Source organism: Crocuta crocuta, unplaced genomic scaffold, assembly GCF_008692635.1.
Source record: "Crocuta crocuta isolate KB4526 unplaced genomic scaffold, BGI_CrCroc_1.0 scaffold266, whole genome shotgun sequence".
In the NCBI taxonomy this organism is placed as follows: Eukaryota; Metazoa; Chordata; class Mammalia; order Carnivora; family Hyaenidae; genus Crocuta; species Crocuta crocuta.
Window position 1 is genome coordinate 6,093,622 of NW_027531005.1, and position 22,842 is coordinate 6,116,463.

The window sequence follows — 22,842 nt, forward strand, 5'->3', positions numbered from 1 at the left end:
TGGACCTCTCCTTTCTCAAGATTATTCTGAAGGAAATTTCTGTAGAGATGACTGGGTCTAGGTATTTCATTCTGTCCACACATTTGATCATTAAAAATATCCTCACAAGTAAAACAAAGGTGATTAATTTTGGCTACTTTTATTTACATATTGACCCCAGTATCTGAAGTTACTCGAAAACGTGTACAACTCTGTACAGATTTCCTGCTCGGATTAGACACAAAAACTGGCTGAAATAAACACCAGTTTTCAGCGTGACTCGGCATGATGGTATTTACTTTCTCTGCCTATTACCCTATGGGTCAAAAGATTTTTTAGTCTAGAACAGTTGAATATTGGAGTGTAACAAGCAAAAGTGTGGCGTATTTTTCTGTTATAATAATCTCTTATTTTTTGAGATCTGCAGTTTTTTTGTTTTTGTTTTTTTTTACATCAGCTAAGCATGGTTTGGATCCCTCCTTCAGAATTATAAATCCCCTTATTCCCTTTTGCTAAAAGACAGAGGACAGAGGTAGTGAGCTTTTTAGCTACACGTTTGTTCCTGTTGCCCTCCCTTTTATAAGTGCTTGAGTCATGCCAGAGGATAATCGTCTCAAAGATTTGAAGCCGTTCTGAATTTTATGTGGTCAGATCACTGAAATATATGTATCATTAGAAAATGTCCGGTTGTGAATAAAATCTTAAATCATGTAGATTAAGAATGACTTGCTGCTTCCGCTTATCATGTTTTCACAAAAGCAGTTTTGAAAATATGTTTTCTTAAAATACCTTCCAGCTAGTTCCTGGTTGAATGGAAACAAGTGTTGGGAAAATTCTCTTGTTGCAGACGTATTTGTTAGTGGGGCGATCGCCTTGCCAAAAGGAAGGAGGACATGCCAGGGCAAACACGCTCAGTCCTGAGAATGTTCCTTCTCTGAATTCCTAGCCTGTTCTTTCTGTGTCTCCTCCCCTCCTCGTCCAGAAGTGCCGTTGTTACCATCATCGTTCAGTGTGTAAATGGCTTTGCCAGGAACACTGCCCACAGAGTGTCCAAGAGCAAATGTAAAGGAGAACTACTCCATTCTGTTTATTTACTTTGGGTATTTTCCTAACAGTTGAAAACGCCTGGCATTAGAAGAGATCATTGTAGCCTAGAGATTGTTTTTTGGGTAGAATCGGTCTGGCTAAACTTGTTCCTCAAAGGAGAAGGTATAAACTGTTTCTGCCTACTTTGGAATAGTCAGTGGATTCTGTGTCTCTTTGTGGTATTTTAGCCTGTTGTTAGCTTTGTATTCTCTGGAATATTTCTGTGCCTAAAAGTGTGCCTTGCAGAATTAATTTCCTTTATGGACTTAACTGTTGGACATTTCCCCTAATATTCTCTGTTGTCAGAGCTCTGGCCATTGTTACTAAATCCTAGATGTTTAGAGCTGATAGTCCCTTTATAAACAGAATAAGAATGGAGATTTTAGAGATCATACAGTCTGGCTATTTCAGGTAAAGAAACAGGCACAGAGAAGTGAAGGGACCTTCCCAAGGTCTGCAGTTAATAGCAGGGTTGGGACTAGAACTCAAGTCCCTGTTAATACTTCTCTCTTTCCAGTCTGATTTTGCCCTCTGTCTCTGAGCTCAGATGATGTTTTATACTTATCAGGGGCACTGGGGTCTGGACTCCAACTCATTTCTCTTTCTTTTCTTTTCTTTTCTTTTCTTTTCTTTTCTTTTCTTTTCTTTTCTTTTCTTTTCTTTTCTTTTCTTTTCTTCTCTTCTCTTCTCTTCTCTTCTCTTCTCTTTCTTTTCTTTCTTTATTTCTTTTCTTTCCTTTCTTTTCTTTCTTTCTTGTCTTTCTTGTCTTTCTTTTCTTTCCTTTCTTTTCTCTCCTTTCCTTTCTTTTCTTTCTTTCTCGCTCTATTTTTGAGAGAGTGAGAGCGAGTGTACGTGTGAGCATGAGTGGGGTGGACAGAGGATCCAAAGCTCTGTGCTGATAGCAGAGAGCCCAGTATGGGCTTCGAACTCACCAACTGTGAGATCATGACCTGAGCCAAAATTGGACACTTCACTGATGGAACCACCAAGGCACCCCCAATCCATTTATTACTAAGAGTATGTTTACTGAGTACTTTTTGGCCCTCCCTGTTATGTACTCTTGGATTCAACCAAGCCAAAATTTCGACTTAATTGAAAACAGTGTGGAAACTATATTGATTCCAAATGGAATCTCCGGGCCTTGTACCAGAAGGGAGGCACTTTAATCTTTGAGAGACCATTTTAGTAAACATTTAAATCTCTTTTGACTCTAGCTGTTTTCTCAGCTTACACCTTTGAGGTTCCCTGTGACATCAGATTGTTGGAAATTCCATTCTCATTCTTCCGAATTTCCAAGATTTCTGCACTGTGTAATTTTAATGATTGAAAAATTATTTAACTTTCAAGTTAAAAAATTATAAACATAGGAAACTTTCTAAAGCAGAACACAGCACACTCACTTTGCTCAAGACCTTTGTTCTGTTCCCCGGACTAAGGTGCTGGTGCTGTGTCCGGACTGAGCTCTTTCCTTATTAGCATTTTTTTTTTTAAGGAGCTAAGGCTTATGTTAAAAACCAACAAAAAATCTTAAAGAGGGATTGTATGTAACACCGTTCGAGCATAGTCTCTGGCTTCCCAACTCACTCAGAATGGAGATCAGCATCCTTAAAAGGGCGCACAAATGCTCATCACCTCTCTGTCCTTACTTCAGGCTTCTCCTTTTTCATCACGTTTCAGCCTCACCAGTCCCTTTGCTGGTCTCCTAACACATCAGGCGAACTCCTAATGCATTTTGCACTTGGCTGTCAGTCTTATATAAACGGTCTTCCCCTAGATACTGAATTCCTAGATTCCTCCCTTACCTCCTTCGCTCCTTCCAATTGTCAGCTTCAACATAAGGCCCTCCCTGATGATCCCATTTAAAACTGCAGCCTCCACCCGAGCATTCCTATCCCAAGTCCTTTTCTCTGCTGTTTTTCCTCCACAACACTTGTTACTTTCTAGCATAGCGCTTCTGGTTTGTTGTTTTTTTAATACTTATTTATCTTTGAGAGATAGGGAGAGACAGAGCATGAGTTGGGGAGGGGCAGGGAGAGGGAGACACAGAACCTGAAGCAGGCTAGAGGCTCTGAGCTGTCAGCACAGAGCCCAGCGGGGGACTCGAACTCAGGGACCGTGAGATCATGACCTGAGCTGAATTTGGACGCTCAACCCACGAGCCACCCAGGTGCCCCACACTTGTGTTTTTAAAGTGCTCTCATAGCACTGGCGACCTCTGCCATACATGTTGCTTCATGGGGTGTTACTTAGGAAACATCTAGTAGAAGTAGGATTTTCAGCATCAAGAATGGATTGTAAGTTCTTAAGTGTAGCTTCAAGCCAAAATACTTTTCACATAATAGAACAAGTCTCTTGAATTAAACCATCTATTGGCTACATATCGTTTCCCACTCATCAGAAAGTTTCTTGGCAGTTGTGATAGCGGTATATTTCCTGTATAGAACTAATCTTGATATAAGACCATGTGTCTTATAATCTGAAGATCTTTTTACTTTTTTGGTAATGAACTTGTAATATTTAATATTTAAAATTTAATATTTGAGAGAAAATGAAATAGTTGATTTTAGTGACCCTCTTCCTTAAAATGGTTCAGCACTGGATAACCTCTATATAAGTAGGTCTGCTTTAGTATGTTTCCTACATTTACAGTTTTTTAACTTTTTTTTCAATTATTAAGGTTTGTTTTCAATTATTAAAATGACACAACGTAGGGGCGCCTGGGTGGCTCAGTCAGTTAAGCATCTGACTTTGGCTCAGGTCATGATCTCATGGTTCATGGGTTTGAGCCCTGTGTCGGGCTCTGTGCTGACAGCTAGCTCAGATTCTGTACCTCCCTCTCTCTCTGACCCTCCCCTGCTCATGCGGTCTCTCTCTCTCTCAGAAATAAATAAAAGCATTTTTAAAAACGACACCATGTAGAAATTTTGGAAATTCAAAAGAGTAGTAGAAATAATGTGGGAGTCTCAAAGTTGACTACTGTTGACACTTGTTTGTTTCCTTCTGTTTTTTACATTGCGGTGATCCCACTTCTGGTACAAGATGGGGGGCGGGCAGCGATGTAATTTGAAAAGTGTAATGGAGAAAATATTCCCACTGCAGAGAATTAAGTGCTGTTAAGTATGGTATATATGTTGCTCCAGTACAGTTTTCTATACTTGTTACCATAGAGATAATGTAGTTTTGCTTTGTTTTAGTCCATCTAAATGGTTTCATGCTATAAATATTATACGGCTTTTTTCCCCCCCTCTCCTCAGTGATGGGTCTATCCAAGTTGATAGTTACTGATCTAATCTAGTTCATTACCTTGGCTTTATCGGACTTCCAACATGCGGATATTATACTACAGTTCCTCCAGTCCCTTTTGATAGGATTGCATTAGGTTTTTGGCTTTTATATATAATGCTGCAATGAATATCCTCATGGGTCTTCTTGAACACATTAATTAGTGTTTTTCTAGGGTCATACAGAATTTTTATGCTCTTAACATTAAGACATGAACATTTGTATTGGCTTAGTTTAATCTCTTCAATAAACACGTAGTTCTTAAATCTAGACTTGGAAGCATCTTATTTCCTTAATGAAAAATTAATATGAAATATTCATTGGACACAAGGCATTTCTTTTTACATTAGAGTAATTTAAACACGGCTTGGGCTCTCTTGACAGCAGTAAAAACATGAAGCCATTTCAACACAAAAAATTTTTTTAAAAAGTAGAAGCGTAGTTAGTATTGGAGCCACGAGAGCAAGTGAAGACTGTGGAATACCTGGAATTTTGTATTATTAACCCCATTTTCTAAGTCCAGAGAAGGTTCTTAGATTTTCCCAGGAAACAACCTGTGTTGGAACTGATCCTTGAGGACCCTCCTCTGATGCCCCTTCTCTGCATCTCTCCTGCTGTCTTCTTCTTTCCCTCCCCACACTTCCAGCCGTGTCCGTTCTTTGTGCGTATTGCACTTACTTCCTTGTGTCTTGTCTCACTGCTGCACGGACCTCCTGGAGAATAGTATCCTCCCTTACTTATCTCGTACCCTGAACAAGCACAATGCCTGATACATAGGTGTTGACCAAATCTATCTTGAATGAAGGAAAGAGAGACATGCGAGGTGGGGGTGAGGGAAGGTGGGATTGAGAGGGGCACACTGATAGTCACTTTACTAGGGGACTTCAATTTATTGAAAATAGGGAACAAACTAAGGTCTTGAAATGAGATCATGTGGATGATAAAACAACAGCCTTGACAATGGACCTCTGCTTTCACATATTGTCTTTTGCATGTACACAGACTGATTGAATCACTGGTTTTAATTAGAGTAAAAACTAATTTCTCCTTGGAATTTAAATGTCAATATATATGTTAAAGTCTAGGGGTGCCTGGCTGGCTCAGTCAGGAACACTCGCGACTCCTGATCTCAGGGTTGTGAGTTTGAGCACCACGTCGGGTGTGGAGATTGCTTAAAAATAAAATCTTTGTAAGTCTCTATTTGGCTTTGTTAAAGTCTCTACTGGTTCTTCTAGGAATAAATCAAAAAACCTGAATCCCTGAAAGATATAGCCATCTTACAGATTTTTCTTTTTTAACTCCTTGCCTCATTTCTTGGTTGCCCCAATTTTAATCAAAACTGGGTTTCCTGGAATGAGTAGACTAAAGTTAAATATTTTGGTCACTGTTATGAAACCCTTTGTGGTTTGGAAGCAGCACTCCTTTAGTGTTTCAACAGCTTCATTCATGTTCCGCACACAGTGTAGTGGTATGATACCAGTAACTGAGCTTCAGAAGGAGAAGTTTAAATGCAGAACCTCCAAATTTAGAGACTGAACAATAAAACTTGGGAGGGAAGTTAGGGTGTAGCTTTCTTAACTTGCTGAGAAAACTAATCGGTACTAGGTATAACCCATTTAGTACTACAAATTTTCTTGGCAAGTACCTTCATAGCTCAGAAAACAATTTCTTTTAATGATTATTTTGTATAAGAAGCTGCATTGCTTTCAAAGTTTGCTCATTTCTTTAATAGAACTCTGATAGAACCCTGTGTTTTAAGTAATTGACACTGTCAGGACATCATATAGTCTTCTCAGTAACCAAACATTTAAGATTAAAGTAATGAGTTCTGGATATTTTCACCTTTTTCTAATAATGAAGTTGTTTCCCGTACTGAAACACTTTAAAACAAATTGTTCTCTGGGTACTTTTTGCTGCTAATTAACATCTCTTTTTACAGGATTCATGAATAAAATTTTCCATCCCAACATTGATGAAGCGTAAGTAACTGTTTAAAAATGTTTAAATCTTAGCAGCAACTGCTGTTATTAGCGCTCATCTCTCTCTCTCTCTCTCTCTCTCTCTCTCTCTCTCTCCATTACTTAAAAAAAAAGTCTCAATTTATCAACAGAGAGGACTGTATGGTCACTTAAGCTGTAGAGGCACAGGGATATGATATTCTAAACCACTTAGTTGACATTCTGCTGTTGGGCTGCTTAGTTTTTCCATTGCCACGATCAGATCTTTTATTCCCCCTGACACCCAGCAAGCATGTGTAATAGTCCACATTTCTGTTCTCTTTGCACAGACACAAGTCAAAGATCTGTCTTCCATATACAGATTTACTATTTTCAGCCCATAAAGTGTTTCTTACTTCTTAAGAGTAAAGCAAACATGAATGACCATGGTTTCATTTCAGTTAATGAATCTTAACTTACCCTTTCTTTCCTTCAAATATTTTATTAGTGGTATTTTAAAATGTGCCTTCTGTTATGTATTTCTGATGCTGTTTACGATACATGGTTTTTTTGTACTGCAGTCTATCCTTATCATGGCTAAATTTTGCTATTACACACACACACACGTACACACACACACACACACACACACACACACATAGGTATTATGACCTCTGTGTGAGTAGGTTGTATACACACATCATGCCCTGCTGTCTTTTTGTATTTGTGTATCAGTCATCCTAACAACAAAGATGTTTTGTTACATAAGCACAGTATACTCGCTAGGTTCAGGAATTGAGTATCAATACTGTACTTTTTAATCTGCCACGTACCAGCAATGTACCTTTTTGGCACCCCTCTCCCCCCATGAAAGATCCAGTCCAGGATCATGTATTGCAGTTACTTGTCAACATTTCTTTAAACTACCTTAATCGGGAATAGTCACTTGGCTTTTATAAAGTTGACATTTTTAAAAGAATATAGATCAGTTATTTTAAAGACCATCCCTCCCTCAATTTGGGGTTTTCTTACGTTTCCTCGTCATTAGATTCAGAATATGCACTTGAGACCAGAAAACCACAAATGTCATTGTGTCCTCAGGGTGCTGGGGAGACACACAGGTTTGTCCACCCCTGGTTGCCAGTGTTAATTCTAATACCTGGGGACCGTGTTGTCTGATTTCTCCATTGTATAGTTGCTGACTTCTCCTTTTAGTCTCTAAGGAAGCACTAAGACTTTGCATATATTTGCTGTTCTTCATACTTTCCCTAGTTGGGATTTTTTTTCCTCCCTCCCTGCCTCCTTTCTTCCTCTTCCTTCCTTCCTTCCTTCTCCTCTTCCTTCCTTCCTCCCTTCCTTCCTTCCTCCCTCCCTCCCTCCCGCCCTCCCTCCCTCCCTTCCTTCCTTCGTTCTTTTCTTTATAAATAAAAGTTAGCTGCCAGGTACATGCAACTAGCTTTCTAATTTTTTAAAAAATGCCATTCTTTCCATCTGTTTCAGGTCAGGAACTGTGTGTCTAGATGTAATTAATCAAACTTGGACAGCTCTCTATGGTGAGTTTGGCCATGGAATACTTTTTAGAGATGTTGAGACACTGCCTAAAAAATGTTTTTTGGCTTTTCTTTGGTTTAAGATGTTTTGTTGGGAATGGGAAGGGATTAAGAGGGCCTGGATGGGAATGTTTGATCAGTGAAAAAGTTATTTTCTCTCAAGCACAAACTTTGATTTAGCAATGGGAGTGTAAAATAATCTTGTGAGATTTGGAACTTAAGGTATAGTGATGTACATATGCAGACATACAGGTAAACATGTAAACGTGTTTGTGTTCAGAAGCACACTGTATACACGTTTTCCTGTAAAACCTTGGAGTTTAGGAAAAACTCCTAGGAATGTCCCTGTGAAGTGAGGTAGTGTATTAACAGGTTTGGAGAGTCCTCTGTTTTGAAGGCCCAAACCTCATTCTGAAGCCTTGCCTCGGTGCTGAAATCAACATCTCCTCTCTTACAGTGAACCAACCCATGAATTGCACAGCTTTAGCAGCACAGTGCTCAGCATCACAAAGAGATGTCAGGAATATCGGGCCTTTTCTGCCTGAGCTTGAAACTTGGTTGGGGAGCAAAAAATATTTGGAAATCTATGTAAAGTTAATTAGGAATACACCAGATCAGTCTGTATTCCATCCCACATGCCCAAGTTCTCAGGCGTCACAGGCGTCTGGGCTGTCGTGCCCCGCCCCCCACAAGGCTTCCCCTGGTGCTCCACCTGCAGGTGACCTCTGCTCACCCCCACACTCCAAAGCGCTTCTTGTGGCCCACTTCTTTTTACCTGTGCGTGGTGTTCATGCCCACGTTTTTATGCCACTAGATTGTTTCCTGCCACAGGGGTCGCTGGGGTGCATTTCTGACTGGTATCTGTGTCCCACCATTCCCAAGCACCGTGCCTTGGACCCATGTGCGTTGAAGGAGTGAGTGGAGCAAGCAACAGACCATCCCCAAGAGGTTCAAGAAAGTCCCTTGAGGCAGGACTTGACCAGAGGGGGCCTTTCTTTTTTTTTTGGTCTTTTTCTTTTAGAAATATACCCATGTTTTGTTTTGTTTATTAATGTTTATTTATCTTTGAGAGACAGAGGGACAGAGCGTTAGCAGGGGAGGGGCAGAGAGAAAGGGAGACACAGAATTGGAAGCAGGCTCCAGGCTCTGAGCTGTCAGCACGGAGTCCAACGAGAGGCTTGAACTCACCAACCACAAGATCATGACCTGAGCTAAAGTTGGCCGCTTAACCAACTGAGCCACCCAGGCGCCCCCAGAGGGGCCTTTTCTTACCGAAGAATTAGGAGACCTCTTATTCCAGCCACGGTCTGCAAACTACTTTGCCAGAACTCCCAGTACAGGGATGGGGCATGAGGCCAACAGGGGGAAGCTGGGCAGCAGCAGCACACAGTGAATCCTTCCTTCGTGTTGTTTTTCTCCTCCTGATTCTGCCATTCAAGAACCATTTCCTTGCCTGAAGTTACCCTTCCTGGTCTTTGTTTGGCTGACACCTTCTTTTCTCACCTCCTATGTCTCTCAGAGAAGCCTCCTTTCCTAGCTATTCCATCTAAAACAAAGCAGAGCACCCTGTTTTAAAAACCTGTCTTTGAAGCCAGCGGTTATTTACTGTTTATCTTGTCTTATTAGATTGTAAGCTCCACAAGAGCAGGGGTGGTGTGTGTGTGTGTACACACAGGTATATAATTGCTTAAAACAGCACATGGTGTACGATAAGGGTTCAAATACTTGTTGAATTATTGACTGAATTAATCATGCCTAGTACTGTTAAACATGAGAATTTTAGGGATACAACGGCTTATAAGGAGATGAGGCAACAAGAAAGAACATATACGCTGAGGTTGGTTAAATGGATTCCTTTTAAGATTTTTTTTTTTTTTTTTGGTAAAAATGTCTCGTGGCAGCCTGCCTGGAATAGCTGATGTAATGATGTATTTTCTTAAACTGCATTCACATTTTTGAAATGTACATAACAAAACACTATGAGCTGGTTCCAATTACACTAAAGTAAATTGGACTTCAACTAATTCTTTTACTGTTAAGCAGAAAATCTTTGTGGAGGAGATTTGCTGATTCTCAAGTACTTTACATCTCAAAATAGCTTATTGAATTATAATTCATAGACCCGACACCCACCCATTTAACACGTGTAATTTGATAGTTTTTAAGCAAAATCACAGTGATGTACAGCCATCACCACCTTTTTGTCATAGAAGATTTTCTTCACCTTAAAAAATAACCCAGACTCTGTACCTTCACCTAACCCACCTCATCCCTCTAACCTTCCTCCCTGAGCCCTAGGCGGTGACTGATCTACTTTTTGTCTCTACAGATTTGCCTATTCTGGAATTTTTATAGTGGAATAGATAATGTGTTGTCTTTTGCGACTGGCATTTTTGAGTTCACATAATGTTTTCAGGATTCACCCATGTTGTAGCAGGAGTCAGTACTTTATACCTTTCGTGGCCAGATACTATTCTGTTATACAGCTATCGCATTTTTATCCTTTTCTCAGACGGTGAACATTTGGGTTGTTTCTACCATTCGGCTGCTTTGAATAATGCCTGTATAAATGTTTGTGCACACGTCTCTGTGTGGACATGGGTCTTCATTTTGCGTGGCTGTGTACCTGGGGCTAGAACTGCTGAGTGACACGCTAACTCTGGGCAGCCGTTTGAGGAACCGACAGACTGTTTTCCAAAGTGGTTGTACCATTTTACTTTCCTACCAGCGCGCGTATGGAGTTCAGAACAGACTTGGAAGCAGAAGCCCAGCGTGACTTAAGATTTATTTGGAATGCTAGTAAAGCATTACTTTGTAAAGCACTTAATAAGTAACAAGGATTAAATCACATTGGTCAAAGTGAACTTTTATTTCCCTCTTACATGTGTGTAAGTTATCAGTAAGTGTTCTCTATCACATGAACATGGAGAACACTAACACTGTAGGTAAGTGCAGTATTAGCAGAGTGTGTTCAAAAGTATATACGCAGCGTGGGAGAAGTGTTTCGACATTTTGCTCAAACCCAAACTGTTCCTCAAGAAAATTCAACATTTCTTTCATGGGAAGTTTTAGGAACAGGTAATTACAGTTTATGTAAAAGTACATAGAAATGGGTGGCACCGATGACCTTGAAATTTCTTTTAGACTTACCTGATCCTGAAATCAAAACTGCGTATTTATTACAAACTGCTAAAGACTCTGGCATTGCAGGTTAGTCTGTAATTGGTAAATTTGGAGTCATTCAGTTTCCTGCTGTGATTCTTGAGAGAATCTTAGTTGAAAGGACAAAAACCCTAATTTAACATAAAACAACTAGTCGGAGAAAGTTGGCATGTTAATACAGATATTCAGCTGAAAACCAAAAGGCTTAGCCTGTCAACCAAAACTTGTCTCAACACCTCTACCATATAATATAGTAAGGAGCAGGGAGTTACTTGTGAAATTTCCTGCAATTAACTTTGCTGCAAGGCATGTACTGTGCAATGGATATACGTATTTGTAGTATAATAGCAATTCCCAGCTGAAACTTCAGATTTATACTTCTCATAACCTGCTATTAATCAGTGTTCGTGTTTGTAGCAGATTTAGTCCTCTAGTCTCCCCATCCCCCCCCAAAAAAGACCCATTTTGACCCATTTCTTCTGTTGTCATTTGTTTTCCATTTCCATGTAGTTTGTTCATTAAGAAACTTAGAATTGGTGTGATTGTAGTGTAATCACCCAGTAATTTTCAATTTTATATTATTTAACCTTGCAAGAGAGCTAATTATAGTGGGTAATATGGTTAATTTCCTGAAGATGCTTGTCATCATACGAAGTCATGAAGTATGAAGTCACTGTTGTTACTCTCGTGCCATTAAAAAGAAAGTAGCAGATGCCATCAAAAAATTGATTCGTTTTGATTTCCTGTATGATAGCATCTTTTTCTTGCTTTCTTTTTTTATATCCCTTCCTGCTCTTCCAGGCACAGTGATAAAAGCTCTGGAAAACTTAAAATGCAGGTAAGAGGATCTGAATTTTAGTTTCAGAAACAACTGTGATCTTAAAGACTGATGGAAGGAGAGTTCATTAAGCCACAGGTAGATTTTTAAGCATTTCTACTATTTTCCAGTTTCCCTTTTTACTCCCAAATATATTTTATCCACAGTTGGCTTTTCTGCCCACACTCCCGGAAGCCCCGGTACCTCTACTGCAATTCAGCTGTAATTTCTTTCCCACCGTTCTGGGCCATGCATTCTTGACCTCTGTCAATTGTGTTTCTCTCCAGTTTAATTTTACTCATTTTTCAACTGACTTGGTAAATTACTGATTTTGTGATTAAGTTGTTGACAAGTAAGGTCAAAGACAATTTTCTTATAAAATTGGACAGTTTACAGTTTTATTCTTTCTCACCTTTAGGGTTGCTAGCCAATAGACTGGATACCCCTCTTATTTTGCTGGTGAGAAAAATCAACATTTGGGAAATTACTTCCCCTAGAGTCCTGGGGAGTCCATCACAGACAAATGAAGTTGCCTATAAGAAAAGAAATACTTCAGGGACTTTGAGATTAAAATTAGACAAGAGAAACAAAGTTTCTTTTACTAAGCATTTAGAACAACTTATTTATTTATTTATTTATTTATTTATTTATGTTTATCTTATTTTCGAGAGAAAGAGACAGCGTGAGAGTAGGGGAGGAGCAGAGAAAGGAGACACAGAATCTGAAGCAGGCTCCAGGCTCTGAGCTGTCGGCACAGCACCTGACATGGGACTTGATCTCACAAACTGCGAGATCATGACCTGAGTCAAAGTCCGCTGCTTAACCGACTGAGCTACCCAGGCACCCCAACATTTAGAACAATTTTAAAGTATAAGTTTATTTGATAGTACTATACTGTGGGCCTAATGAATTTAAGCTTTCTCATGCCGGAAATAATTATTCCATCCCTCTTTTCAGTCAGGTAGTCTGTGAATCTTTCCAAATAATTAAAATTCTGGCTAAAGGTAACTATGTCTCAGAATAATGCTTTATGTTCCACTAGTGTTTGCTGTGTTTCTAGCCATTTTAACGTAGTTACACAGACGAGATCTGTGTATCTGTCTGCATGGATGATTGATTGGCCAACAACTACCTTTTGAGAACAGGTCTGAGAACGCAGTATTGATCCATCTGTGCTGGAATCATACACATCCTGCCCTTGGAGCCCCTGGATGTCATTCTGAGTCTTTCAGAGGCCAAGTGGAGCAGTGTCTTTCCAGTACGGGGTGGGGGGCTGTCAACTGCAGGAGTTGAAGAAACGTGCCGAGTTTGGTATTTGATGGCTTCAAGAGTACTTAGCTAGCTCCATGGTCTACCTCCTCTGTCTACCCGCTTGGAGATATTCAGGTGTGGTGTTGGTATGTGGCCCAAGAGATTAATTAATGATGCACAGAAAAACAGGGTCATCTTGAATTTAAAAACCTTAACAGAAACTCATTAAAAACACCACATTCACATTCAATGGTGGTCAGTATGAGGGTCGTGGAGTGGTCAGGCTTTCCAGAGGGTGGGACATGACCCAGGCTGTGGCCCTGACTGACTGACAGACACAGCTATGTTCTACCCTCTTGGAGGCTTCAGTTTCCAGGCCCAGTCGTGATGATCAAGATTTGTTTTCTCTTTGTTTGCTTGTGATCACTGTGTAGAGGCAAAGTCTGTGGCCACTTACCTTGTAATTGCATGAAGTTATCTTTTCTCCTGACCTTAAAGACAGACTAAATCATTATCTAGTAATTAAAAACTTTAATAATGAGTTTTGGTGTGACTATAAGAATACCAGCTAGCTAATTATACATTACCTGCCCTTATTTCTGGAAAGTTAATAACAAATCCTATTACTGTGTTTCAGCTGGCAGTCTTTTAAGGTAAGCAGGGTCCTACCAGGTTTGAGTTAGGATGAAGGCCTCTAAAGTGCACCTGAGTAAGGTGGGAAGTGTTTGAGACCGACATGGCAACAAAGGTCATGTGTTTGGTGGACAGGAACTCGTTTTCTTCCTTCTGATGTCTGGCAGTGTTCATGTTCTTCTGCAGATCTCCGCAGTTGAAGTCCTCTGGGGGAGGGAACTGCAACAGACGGGAGATGATTTTCTAAGTCCGGCAGAGTGCTATAAAACATTCCATGGTCTGTAACTACACACCCCTGGTTGGTGGCCTGGCGATCTGGCACTTGGCGCAATGTGTCTGGTGTTTGTCCAGGTTTCAGTTCCCCATGTCTTTGACATTGCCCTTTCCAACATATAACAAAAATACCTGTTTTTAACTTAGAATACGCAAAAAATATAATGCTACCACTGGTAAGATTAAGTGTATCGATCATATTGCAAAAATTCTTTGTTCATTAATACTTATTCCTACGAATCACACTTTATTTCTTTTTTGAAAGGTGTGAGGAGGAAAGTGTTTTGTTTTTTGCTTGCATGACCCTCTTCATAAGACCTTATTCTGTCTTTAAAAGATCCCCATGGACTAACTCAAGAACATGTGTAAATCTGATGAATTCAGACTTTTTACATATTTTATCCACACAAACACAAGAGACCCTCTAGGTGAAGTAATTGGATACATTCTTGAATTCCATCATCCAGCAGATTGGTGGCTTGATACATGATTCCGTCAGCAGCGTGTCAGATTCAGTAAACTAAGTGTGGTGTGGCAGGCCTTGTGGCCAGCTGGCCCTGTGCCCCGACACCACAGGAAGGCTTTGTGGGGTGGTCTGCTTCTGCTTGCCGTGTGTGCGCCCTCAGAACAGCTGTAAGAATGATTTTCCTCATTGAAGTGGGGTTTGAATTCGTTCTTTTGGAGGGTATTATTTTTAACCTCAAAGCCATTTCTTCTTATAAGTCCACTTACCTGAGAGCATTCCTCCTGAGCAGTGTTTTGAAGTTTTCCTCAAGATGTCTGTCACCTTTTAGGGTCCCTGCTCTCCAGGTCTTGCATATAGAACAACTGCTTGAGCCTAAGAAATGCCGTTTCTCGTGTTGAAGAAGTGTATAGGTTTCTGACTCCTCTCCGTTTGTGAGGGTAGAATTTCACCTTTTTTAAGTGTTCACAGACTGTAAGCAGGAGAAATTTAAAAATCTATCATTAATATTCCAACTTCTTAGGAGCTAGCTAGCTAACTAACATCTGTCCATTAACCCAAATTATTAAATAACTGAAAGAAATCTGGAAACTTTATCTGCCCTGGCTCAATCCGATGAAATGTGACTGCAGGTACATTCATGTGTGTGTTTTACCTCCTCCTCCCCCTACCAAGAATAATTGAATTAAATGGATTTTATGGTTGGTTTTTTTTTGAATGCATATAAATTTATGACTTGCTTAGCAGTTTATGATGGATTAATTAAAATTGCATGTAAGATGAGCAAAAGTCAATGAATGGGGTTTTGAAAGGTCAGCTTCTAATTTCCTCTAATAGACCAAGGGTATGAATAACATGGTTGAAATTCTCAAGTGATCTCAACTCTTTAGCCATTTGCTTCAACCATAATGGCTGAAAGTCCATGGACAGAGATCTGTATAAGTCCTAGAGAATCATCAGTTCTAGTCCGTGAGAATCACCAAGTGATTTTTCTTTACATTTTTATCTCTTAATTGTGAGTGGAACTTTTATTTTCTTCTTCTCAGCCCTGCTCCCTGTTGAATTATTGAACAGATAAATACTTTAAGGAGTTGTGGTCCATGCAGTGAATTTCAACTTGAGAAGTCAGCAGTCCTCCATCAGAGGGGAGGGGACCAGTGAACTATAAGTTTGTTTGGATAGCATGCTTCTGAAGTACAAAGAGTTCTGGAGGAAAACAAGAGGGACTTGCTCTTGACGGGAAATGACCTGAGTGATTGTTTTAAGGAAGCTTTCTTTGGTTACAGAGGCAAGAGTTTGGAGCCTGGAACGCCACCAGGGAGGGCGACTGCCCTCATCTGGGGTGGAATGGTACACTGGACTTGGTATAGTTACATGCCAGGGAAAACAGAAGAGGAACTAGAGCCATTTTAAGACAGGTAGCGAGTCTGGGAAACGGACACTGTGAGTACATGGAATAAAGGAGGAGAAGCCTAGCCGAAGTCCTTCTGGAGGTTGGCAGCCTGGGGACAGGAGTGCTGGAGACTACTTAGGTATCAGGAAAGAAGATTAAGTTTTCAAGAAAGTAGTTTTAGGCATATCAAGTTTGATAAGACCAAAAATGAAAGGACTGATTAGAAAGATTTGGTAGTTACCTGCCCAGACTGACTCCTTTAAGATTGCAAGATGATGAGCTTTCCAGAGTAAGAGTATATGGAGCTGCTTCCGAAACTCCAGACCACAGAGTTCACACTGCTGTGCAAGTGAATGATGCCTTTCCAAGCAGATTTTCCTTTCTGTATGTTATTTGGCTTTAAAAGGACTTTCAAAGGGCTTTGGGCATGTGGGGGACAAGGAGTAGATTACAAAAGGGGGGGAGGGATAGGTGGGTGGCCTTTGAGGAGATGGGGGAGCAGCTTTGAGGATTCTTGGCACCTCGTCATGACTGTGCTGTATACTCATGGTGGTTTCTGAGTTACAGCATTTTGGGTGTTAAACCTAAAAAACAAAGGAGTATTATGCAAGTTAATGTGCCTGGGGGGGACTGCCTGAATTCTAGCTCCTGGCGGGCCGGACCACGTCAAGCTTTGGGCATCCACAGGGTTTTAACCTGAAGATAGAAGCATGCTTTACCAAAGTTTTCATTTTAATGTTCAAAGGAAATAGTGGAAGAAGAAATAACTTTTCGTCACTGGTTCATAAACAGCCAAGAATAAAACATGATATGTGATTCATCCCTCTGTGTTTTCTCCTCTAAGTCATTACTGTCGTTTTGTGAGTCACCTAGAGTAGGGTGGCTTTACTTTAAGAATTGGTGCATTTTTTCCCCCTGTGTGACTCATTTTAATTAATATGTATTCCTTGAGGGATACAGGTAGCTGAAATTTCTACTCTAAGAAGGTGGCATGTTTTTATAAATATTTTAGTATAGTCCTTTGATACCATATGAAGCCTGTTCTACGGTCGTTTTTAGTGATGTGTAATTCTTCCTTGCAAGGAAGTGCAGTGTTATACTTCTCTTTTTGCAGATGAAGAAATTGAGATGCAGAGAGGAAGAGACCTGCCCAAGGTCAAAGAACAAGTCAGTGGAAGGCCTGAGATTAGACTTGTGGTCTTCTAGGTTTTCCATCTGTTGTTCACCATTTTGCTGGTGGACAGTATTCGGTGTAATGGAATGTGCTCTACCCGATGTCCGCGGTGTGTTAGGTGATACACACCGCTGCCTCATCCACTCTAAGGCAGCCCTTTCTTGCCCCTCTAAAATGGATCCACTTTCTCTGACCTTTAGTTTGGAATCCCTCCACCTGAAGGAAGTGACCGTTACAGTAGTGGGCAGGAAGGAATGCTGAAAGGGGCAGGGAGTGGTTCCACCTAGCAACTTAGCTGAGAGCCCTGAATATTTGCAGAGAACCCAGAAGCAGAGGGCCATTTTCCCATTTGTTCTCTAGGGACAAGGGGGTATAGAGGAGGTAGCGTTTCTTGGCTGTACATTTCTGTACACATGGGTGCCAGCCTGTCCTAAGTCAGGGTCCATGGTGTAGGTATGAGGTCTCAGACTCCACAGGTAATTCTGATGGTTAAACAGCCAGGCCCTAGACTCCCTAGGAACCATTGCTCTGGGCTGAAGAGGGTAAATGGTGTTGCTTTTGATGAGAGATCAGTAGGATTTGAGTGTCTTTAAAACTTAAATATGAATATAAATTATTAGTTTAGGTGCCTAAACTGAGGACTGAGTAATATTGTTAATATAAGATCAGGTTGAAGAATCTTAGTGGACTACATTTTTATAAATGCTGGTTGAGCCCAGAGCTCATTGAAAGCCATACTTTGGGGGGCACCTGGTGGCTCAGTGGGTTAAGCATCCGACTCTTGATATTGGCTCAGCTCATGATCTCCCTGATCCATGAGATCGAGCCCCACATTAGGCTCTGTGCGACAGTGCAGAGCCTGCTTAGGATTCTCTCTCTCCCTCTCTCTCTTCCCCTCCCCACCCCCTTGTGTGCTCTCTAAATAAACTTAAAAAAAAAAAAAAAAAAACACTGTATTTCTCCAGGATCTTTGGACTTCCTTTAAAAATTAAGGCAGCCGGTAATGAAGCCAGCTGACTATAATCTCTTTACTGGGCAACCCATGTCTGGCGCTCTCCCTTTCAAAAACCAGAAGATTAATTTTTTTTTAAAAAGAAGACTTTGAACTGATGTTGATTTATTATTATTGTTACTATTATCTCTAAAGGAAAATATTCATTTTATGATGGATTTTTCCAAAGGTGAGTATCTTTATTTCACTCTTGGTTTGTAGTTTAGGTCTCTTCCGCCAACACTGATCTTGAAAGATGATTTTTCTCTGCAACTTGTGAGAGATGTTTCCTTGGGGAGGACCCTCTCAGTGGTAATCACTCTGTCAGCCACCTTCAGGACCATGTCACTACTTCAGGTGCCCATCGCCACAGCATCCTGGTCTTTAAAATCTGCCCTCTTTGCCTGGAGCTGGGTTGTGCACGTTTCCTTTCCTGCTCTTCTGTTTTACAGGTGTGACTCAGCAGATCTGTAAAATGGATCAGAAGTGTGTTAATGCAGGAAGACAGGAGAACACAGGAAGGTAGAACAAATAATTGAGGGTTCCTTTACTTGTTGGGAACAAATACCTAGGCAGAGCCACTTACTGGTAGCTTGAGAAACTGAAAAGCAGTGGGGAAAGGGTATAAAAATCCCTTCCTGGAACAGATGAAACACCTAGTTATGAAACATGTAGTCTGCCATATTTCTCAAGTCTTTCTAAAGCACTTCTGAACTTAAAGAGAATAAATCATACACCTTTTTTTAAGGTTTTTGTTGTTTGAGAGGAAAATTCAGCTGCTAATCTTTTTTTTTTTTAATCTTTATTTTAAAGCAAGAGCAGGGGAGGAGCAGGGGAGAGGCAGAGAGAGAAAATCTTTAGCAGGCTCCATGCTCAGCATGGAGCCTAACGTGAGGCTCGATTCCACGACCCTGGGACTATGACCTGAGCCTAAACTAAGAGTTAGATGCTCAACCAGCTGAGCCACCCAGGCACCCCAGCTGCTAACCTTTTTGAGTAGCACCTGTAATGACCACCAGACAGGAGACCTCCCAGTTCACCACACGTGGGCATCTGTGAACAGCCGTGGGCTACTTTTCTGTGGTTGAGCTAGTTGAAAACAAGCACATTGCTTCTGTGAAGTATCAGACAGTTCAGCCACAGAAATGCCTTAACGTTCTCTGCTTAGATCATTCTACTGGCCTTGAACTTGTGAGAAAGGAAGACTGAGGTGGGGGTGGCCATCTCTGAGGATACGTAGTGTTAATGCTCAGATGTGGTAGCTCACACCGTCATGAAAGTTTAGGCAGCATTCATTTCATCTGCCGATAGAGGCAGCACGGTAGATGAGCCCAGGTTTGAAATCTGCTCTTGAATGAGTTTCCTAACCTCTTTGTGCCACAGTTTCCCCATGTGCAGAATGGAGATGGTAATTAGCTCTTTGGCTGTAGTGAAACTAAGAGTGTACGTGTGAAGTGCTTACAAGGGCCTAGCTTGTAAGTGCACACTGGCTGCTACCATTCCTGCTACTATTAGTGTTAATGTAACTCTTGTTAACTCTTCTCTGGGATCATGTTCAGTTTGTAAACATTCCACACCTTGTTTTTTCTTCCAAATTTATTTACCTTGACCTGGCTTTTTTTTTTCCTTAAATAGTTAAATGTCAAGTTGGCTTCCATATAACACCCAGTGCCCATCCCAACAAGTGCCCTCCTCCATACCTATCACCCCCCTTCTCCTCTCCCCCACCCCCATGAGCCCTCAGTTTGTTCTCAGCATTCAAGAGTCTCTCATGATTTGCCTCCCTCCATCTCCCCAAATATTTTTCCACTTCTTCTCCCCCATGGTCTTCTGTTAAGTTCCTCCTAATCCACCTATACGTGCAAACAATGGTATCTGTCCTTCTCTGCCTGACTTATTTCGCTCAACATAACACTCTCCAGTTACATCCATGTTGCTACACATGGCCAGATTTCATTCTTTCTCATTATCCTGTAGTATCCCATCGTATAGATGAACCACATCTTCTTGATCCATTCGTCAGTTGATGGACACTTAGGATCTTTCCATGTTTTGGCTATTGTTGAGTGCTGCTGTGAACACTGGGGTACATGTGCCCCTATGCATCAGCATTTCTATATCCCTTGGGTAAATTCCTAGCAGTGCTATTGCTGGGTCATAGGGGAGTTCTATTGTTAATTTTTTGAGGAACCTCCACACTGTTTTCCAGAGGGGCTGCACCAGTTTACATTCCCACCAACAGTGTAGGAGGGTGCCCGTTTCTCCACATCTTCGCCAGCACCTATAGTCTCCTGATTGGTTCATTTTAGCCACTCTGACTGGCATGAGGTGGTATCTCAGGGTGATTTTGGTTTCTATTTCCCTGATGACGAGGGATGCTGTTTAGATCCATGTTTTATTTAAATATTTCAAACATGCAAAAGTAGAAATGACATGTTTATAGGAAAATGCCATTTTAAAAGGTAAAAAAGCAAAGTGTCACTTGAAGTGTGAAAGTAGAAGTCAGAAGCCTATTTATTGCTTTAAGATGACTTTTTAAATACTTTTATGATATGTACTGTATATACTTCGAATTCTAGAGAAATACCATTTTATGGACTGCCTCCTTCCATCATTACAGCATAAATATTTTCCTCTGTTATTCCCTCTCTTTCTGTTTCTCTATCAGCTTTTGAGTAATTTTCAATCAGTTTATTGAATATGTTGCTTCCTTTTTAAAAAATATTGTTAAGTAAGATAGCAGGGGAAATCTTACTGCAGGTGATTGGGGTTATCTTGAAAGATTATTTCTGTTTTGCTTTTTTGATTAGGAATCTCTGCATTTACTTCCTGGTATAGGAGAACCTTACTATAACGTGGTTCCTTGGGAAGTTAGCCTTTTGAAGGTGACATAGCACCAGTCCATATATAATACCAAGTCTCCATCACTTGGGGTTCGAGGTTAACCTGCTCTGTCAGTACCCGCTATTTGGGAACAGGACTGTGCTGGCTGTCCTGGGACTGTCCATGACATTGCTGTCAATACCCGAGCTGTCCAGTTTGGTATCTATTAGCCAAGCGTAGTTATAGAAATTTAAATTAATTAGAATTAAATAAAAACCCAGTTCCTCAGTCCCACCAGCCACTGTGCTTCCACAGCCACACGTGGCTAGCAGCTACCCTACTGGACAGTGCAGATACAAAACATTCTCGTTATTGCAGAAAGTTCCATTAACTGGTGTGGCTCTAGCTTATTCTCAGCTGCTCACTCTGTTAGGAAGCCTTACAGTGAAAAGGAAGAGCTGACCCTTACTTGTAGGGTTTTCTAAAGCAGAGGATGACAAACGTTGGCTGCCTGGTTTTGTAATACTAAGTTTTATTGGAACACGGCCACACCCATACCTATTGTCTGTGACTGCTCTTCTGCTACTTGGTAGAGCTGAGTGTTGAATAGTTACAACAGAGCCTTAACCTGGCCCACAAAGTCTGAAGTATTTACTCTGGCCCTTTATGAAAAAGTTTGTCAATCCCTTTTATCTAAACCAGGATTTCTCAACCTCAGCACTGTTGACATTTAAAAAAAAGTTTTTTTTTTAATGTTTATTTTTGAGACAGAGATAGCACAAGAGGGAAGCACAGACCTGAAGCAGGTTCCAGGCTCTGAGCTGTCAGCACAGAGCCCAATGCGGGGCTCGAACTCGTAAACCGTGAGATGATGACCTGGGCCGGAGTCGGACACTCAGCCGACTGAGCCACCCAGGCACCCCAGCACTGTTGACATTTTGGCTCAGATAGTAACTTGTTGTAAAGGGCTGTCCTGTGCATTGTAGTATGTTTAGCAGCAGCCCTGCCTCTGTGCTTGAGTGCTGGTGGCACCACCTGTCGTCCTCCCCCACCCAGATGTGACAACCACATTTTCTCCAGATATTACAAGATGTCTTCTGTCCCCTGGCTGAGCACCACTAATCTAAAGTGATGTGGCTTTGACCAAACACTTATTTAAAATACTGCATAAAAGTGCTCACTGTAAAGGGAAAAAAATACATGAAAAGAGCAGAATAAATGAAAGAGTAGTTTTTGTGCTGTACTTTAGCATTCCCTCCAGAAAGAGAAATTTCTCTATGAAACATGATATAGGAACTGGCGCAGGGCAGAGAGCTGGCAGCGCCAAGATGCACCGTTCACGGGCTGTGACCTGAGGAGCAAGGAGTCAGGGCGGCATTGAAGGGACAGGAACGCGCAGTATCTGTCACAGGTTTGCAAGGCCTGTTCCCTTTATAAAACACTGACTGCAGGGCTCTTGTTGACTTTGCTGTGTGTGTAAATGTCATTTGTGTACCCACCACCTTGTGCCGCATCTGGCAAGACGGGAGTCAATAAATGTTTTATTAAAGTGATTGTTAATAAATTCACCAAGTTGATACCTCTTTGTCTTAAAATTATCTGTGAGTTTAAGTAGTCTATGTAGGTTCTTACCTTCACTACCCAGAATAATTGAAAAACTGGTTATAAAAAAAACCTGGTTATATTTATCTCCATTAAAGCTGATGAGAACTGAATTAAGTGTCAAGGCATAAAATTCTTTGTAAGATCTGGTCCTTGAATACTTTTCAGAGCTGTAGAAAAAGGCAATATTAAGAGATAATTACTCGTTTTGTAAGAATGTTGAGTATGGGGACACACGTTTTAACTAGACAACCTGAATGCACTATTTCTGAATTCTTGGTTTAAAATGTGGAGTCAATTAGAATCAGGACAATTGCCTTTGTTTTTTTTTCTTTGTTTTTGTTTTTTTCTTTAATGTTTTATTTATTTCTAGGAGAGAGAGAGAGAGAGACAGCGTGAGCAGGGGAGGGTCAGAGAGAGAGGGAG

The 22,842-nt window shown here is 40.8% G+C and overlaps 1 protein-coding gene across 2 annotated transcripts in view; it reads left to right on the forward strand.

Annotated features, from left to right (window-relative positions):
- The window catches only part of UBE2H (ubiquitin conjugating enzyme E2 H), a 105,712-nt gene that overhangs the window by 73,740 nt on the left and 9,130 nt on the right, over nucleotides 1-22,842 (forward strand). The window contains exons 4-5 of one of the 2 annotated variants that reach the window (XM_077770744.1): nucleotides 6,287-6,326; nucleotides 7,785-7,837. The exons of the other annotated variant lie outside the window; for it this stretch is intronic. Of the exons in view, the coding sequence (XP_077626870.1) occupies nucleotides 6,287-6,326; nucleotides 7,785-7,837 (93 nt within the window). The remainder of the gene's footprint in view (nucleotides 1-6,286; nucleotides 6,327-7,784; nucleotides 7,838-22,842) is intronic. 2 annotated transcript variants of the gene reach the window in all.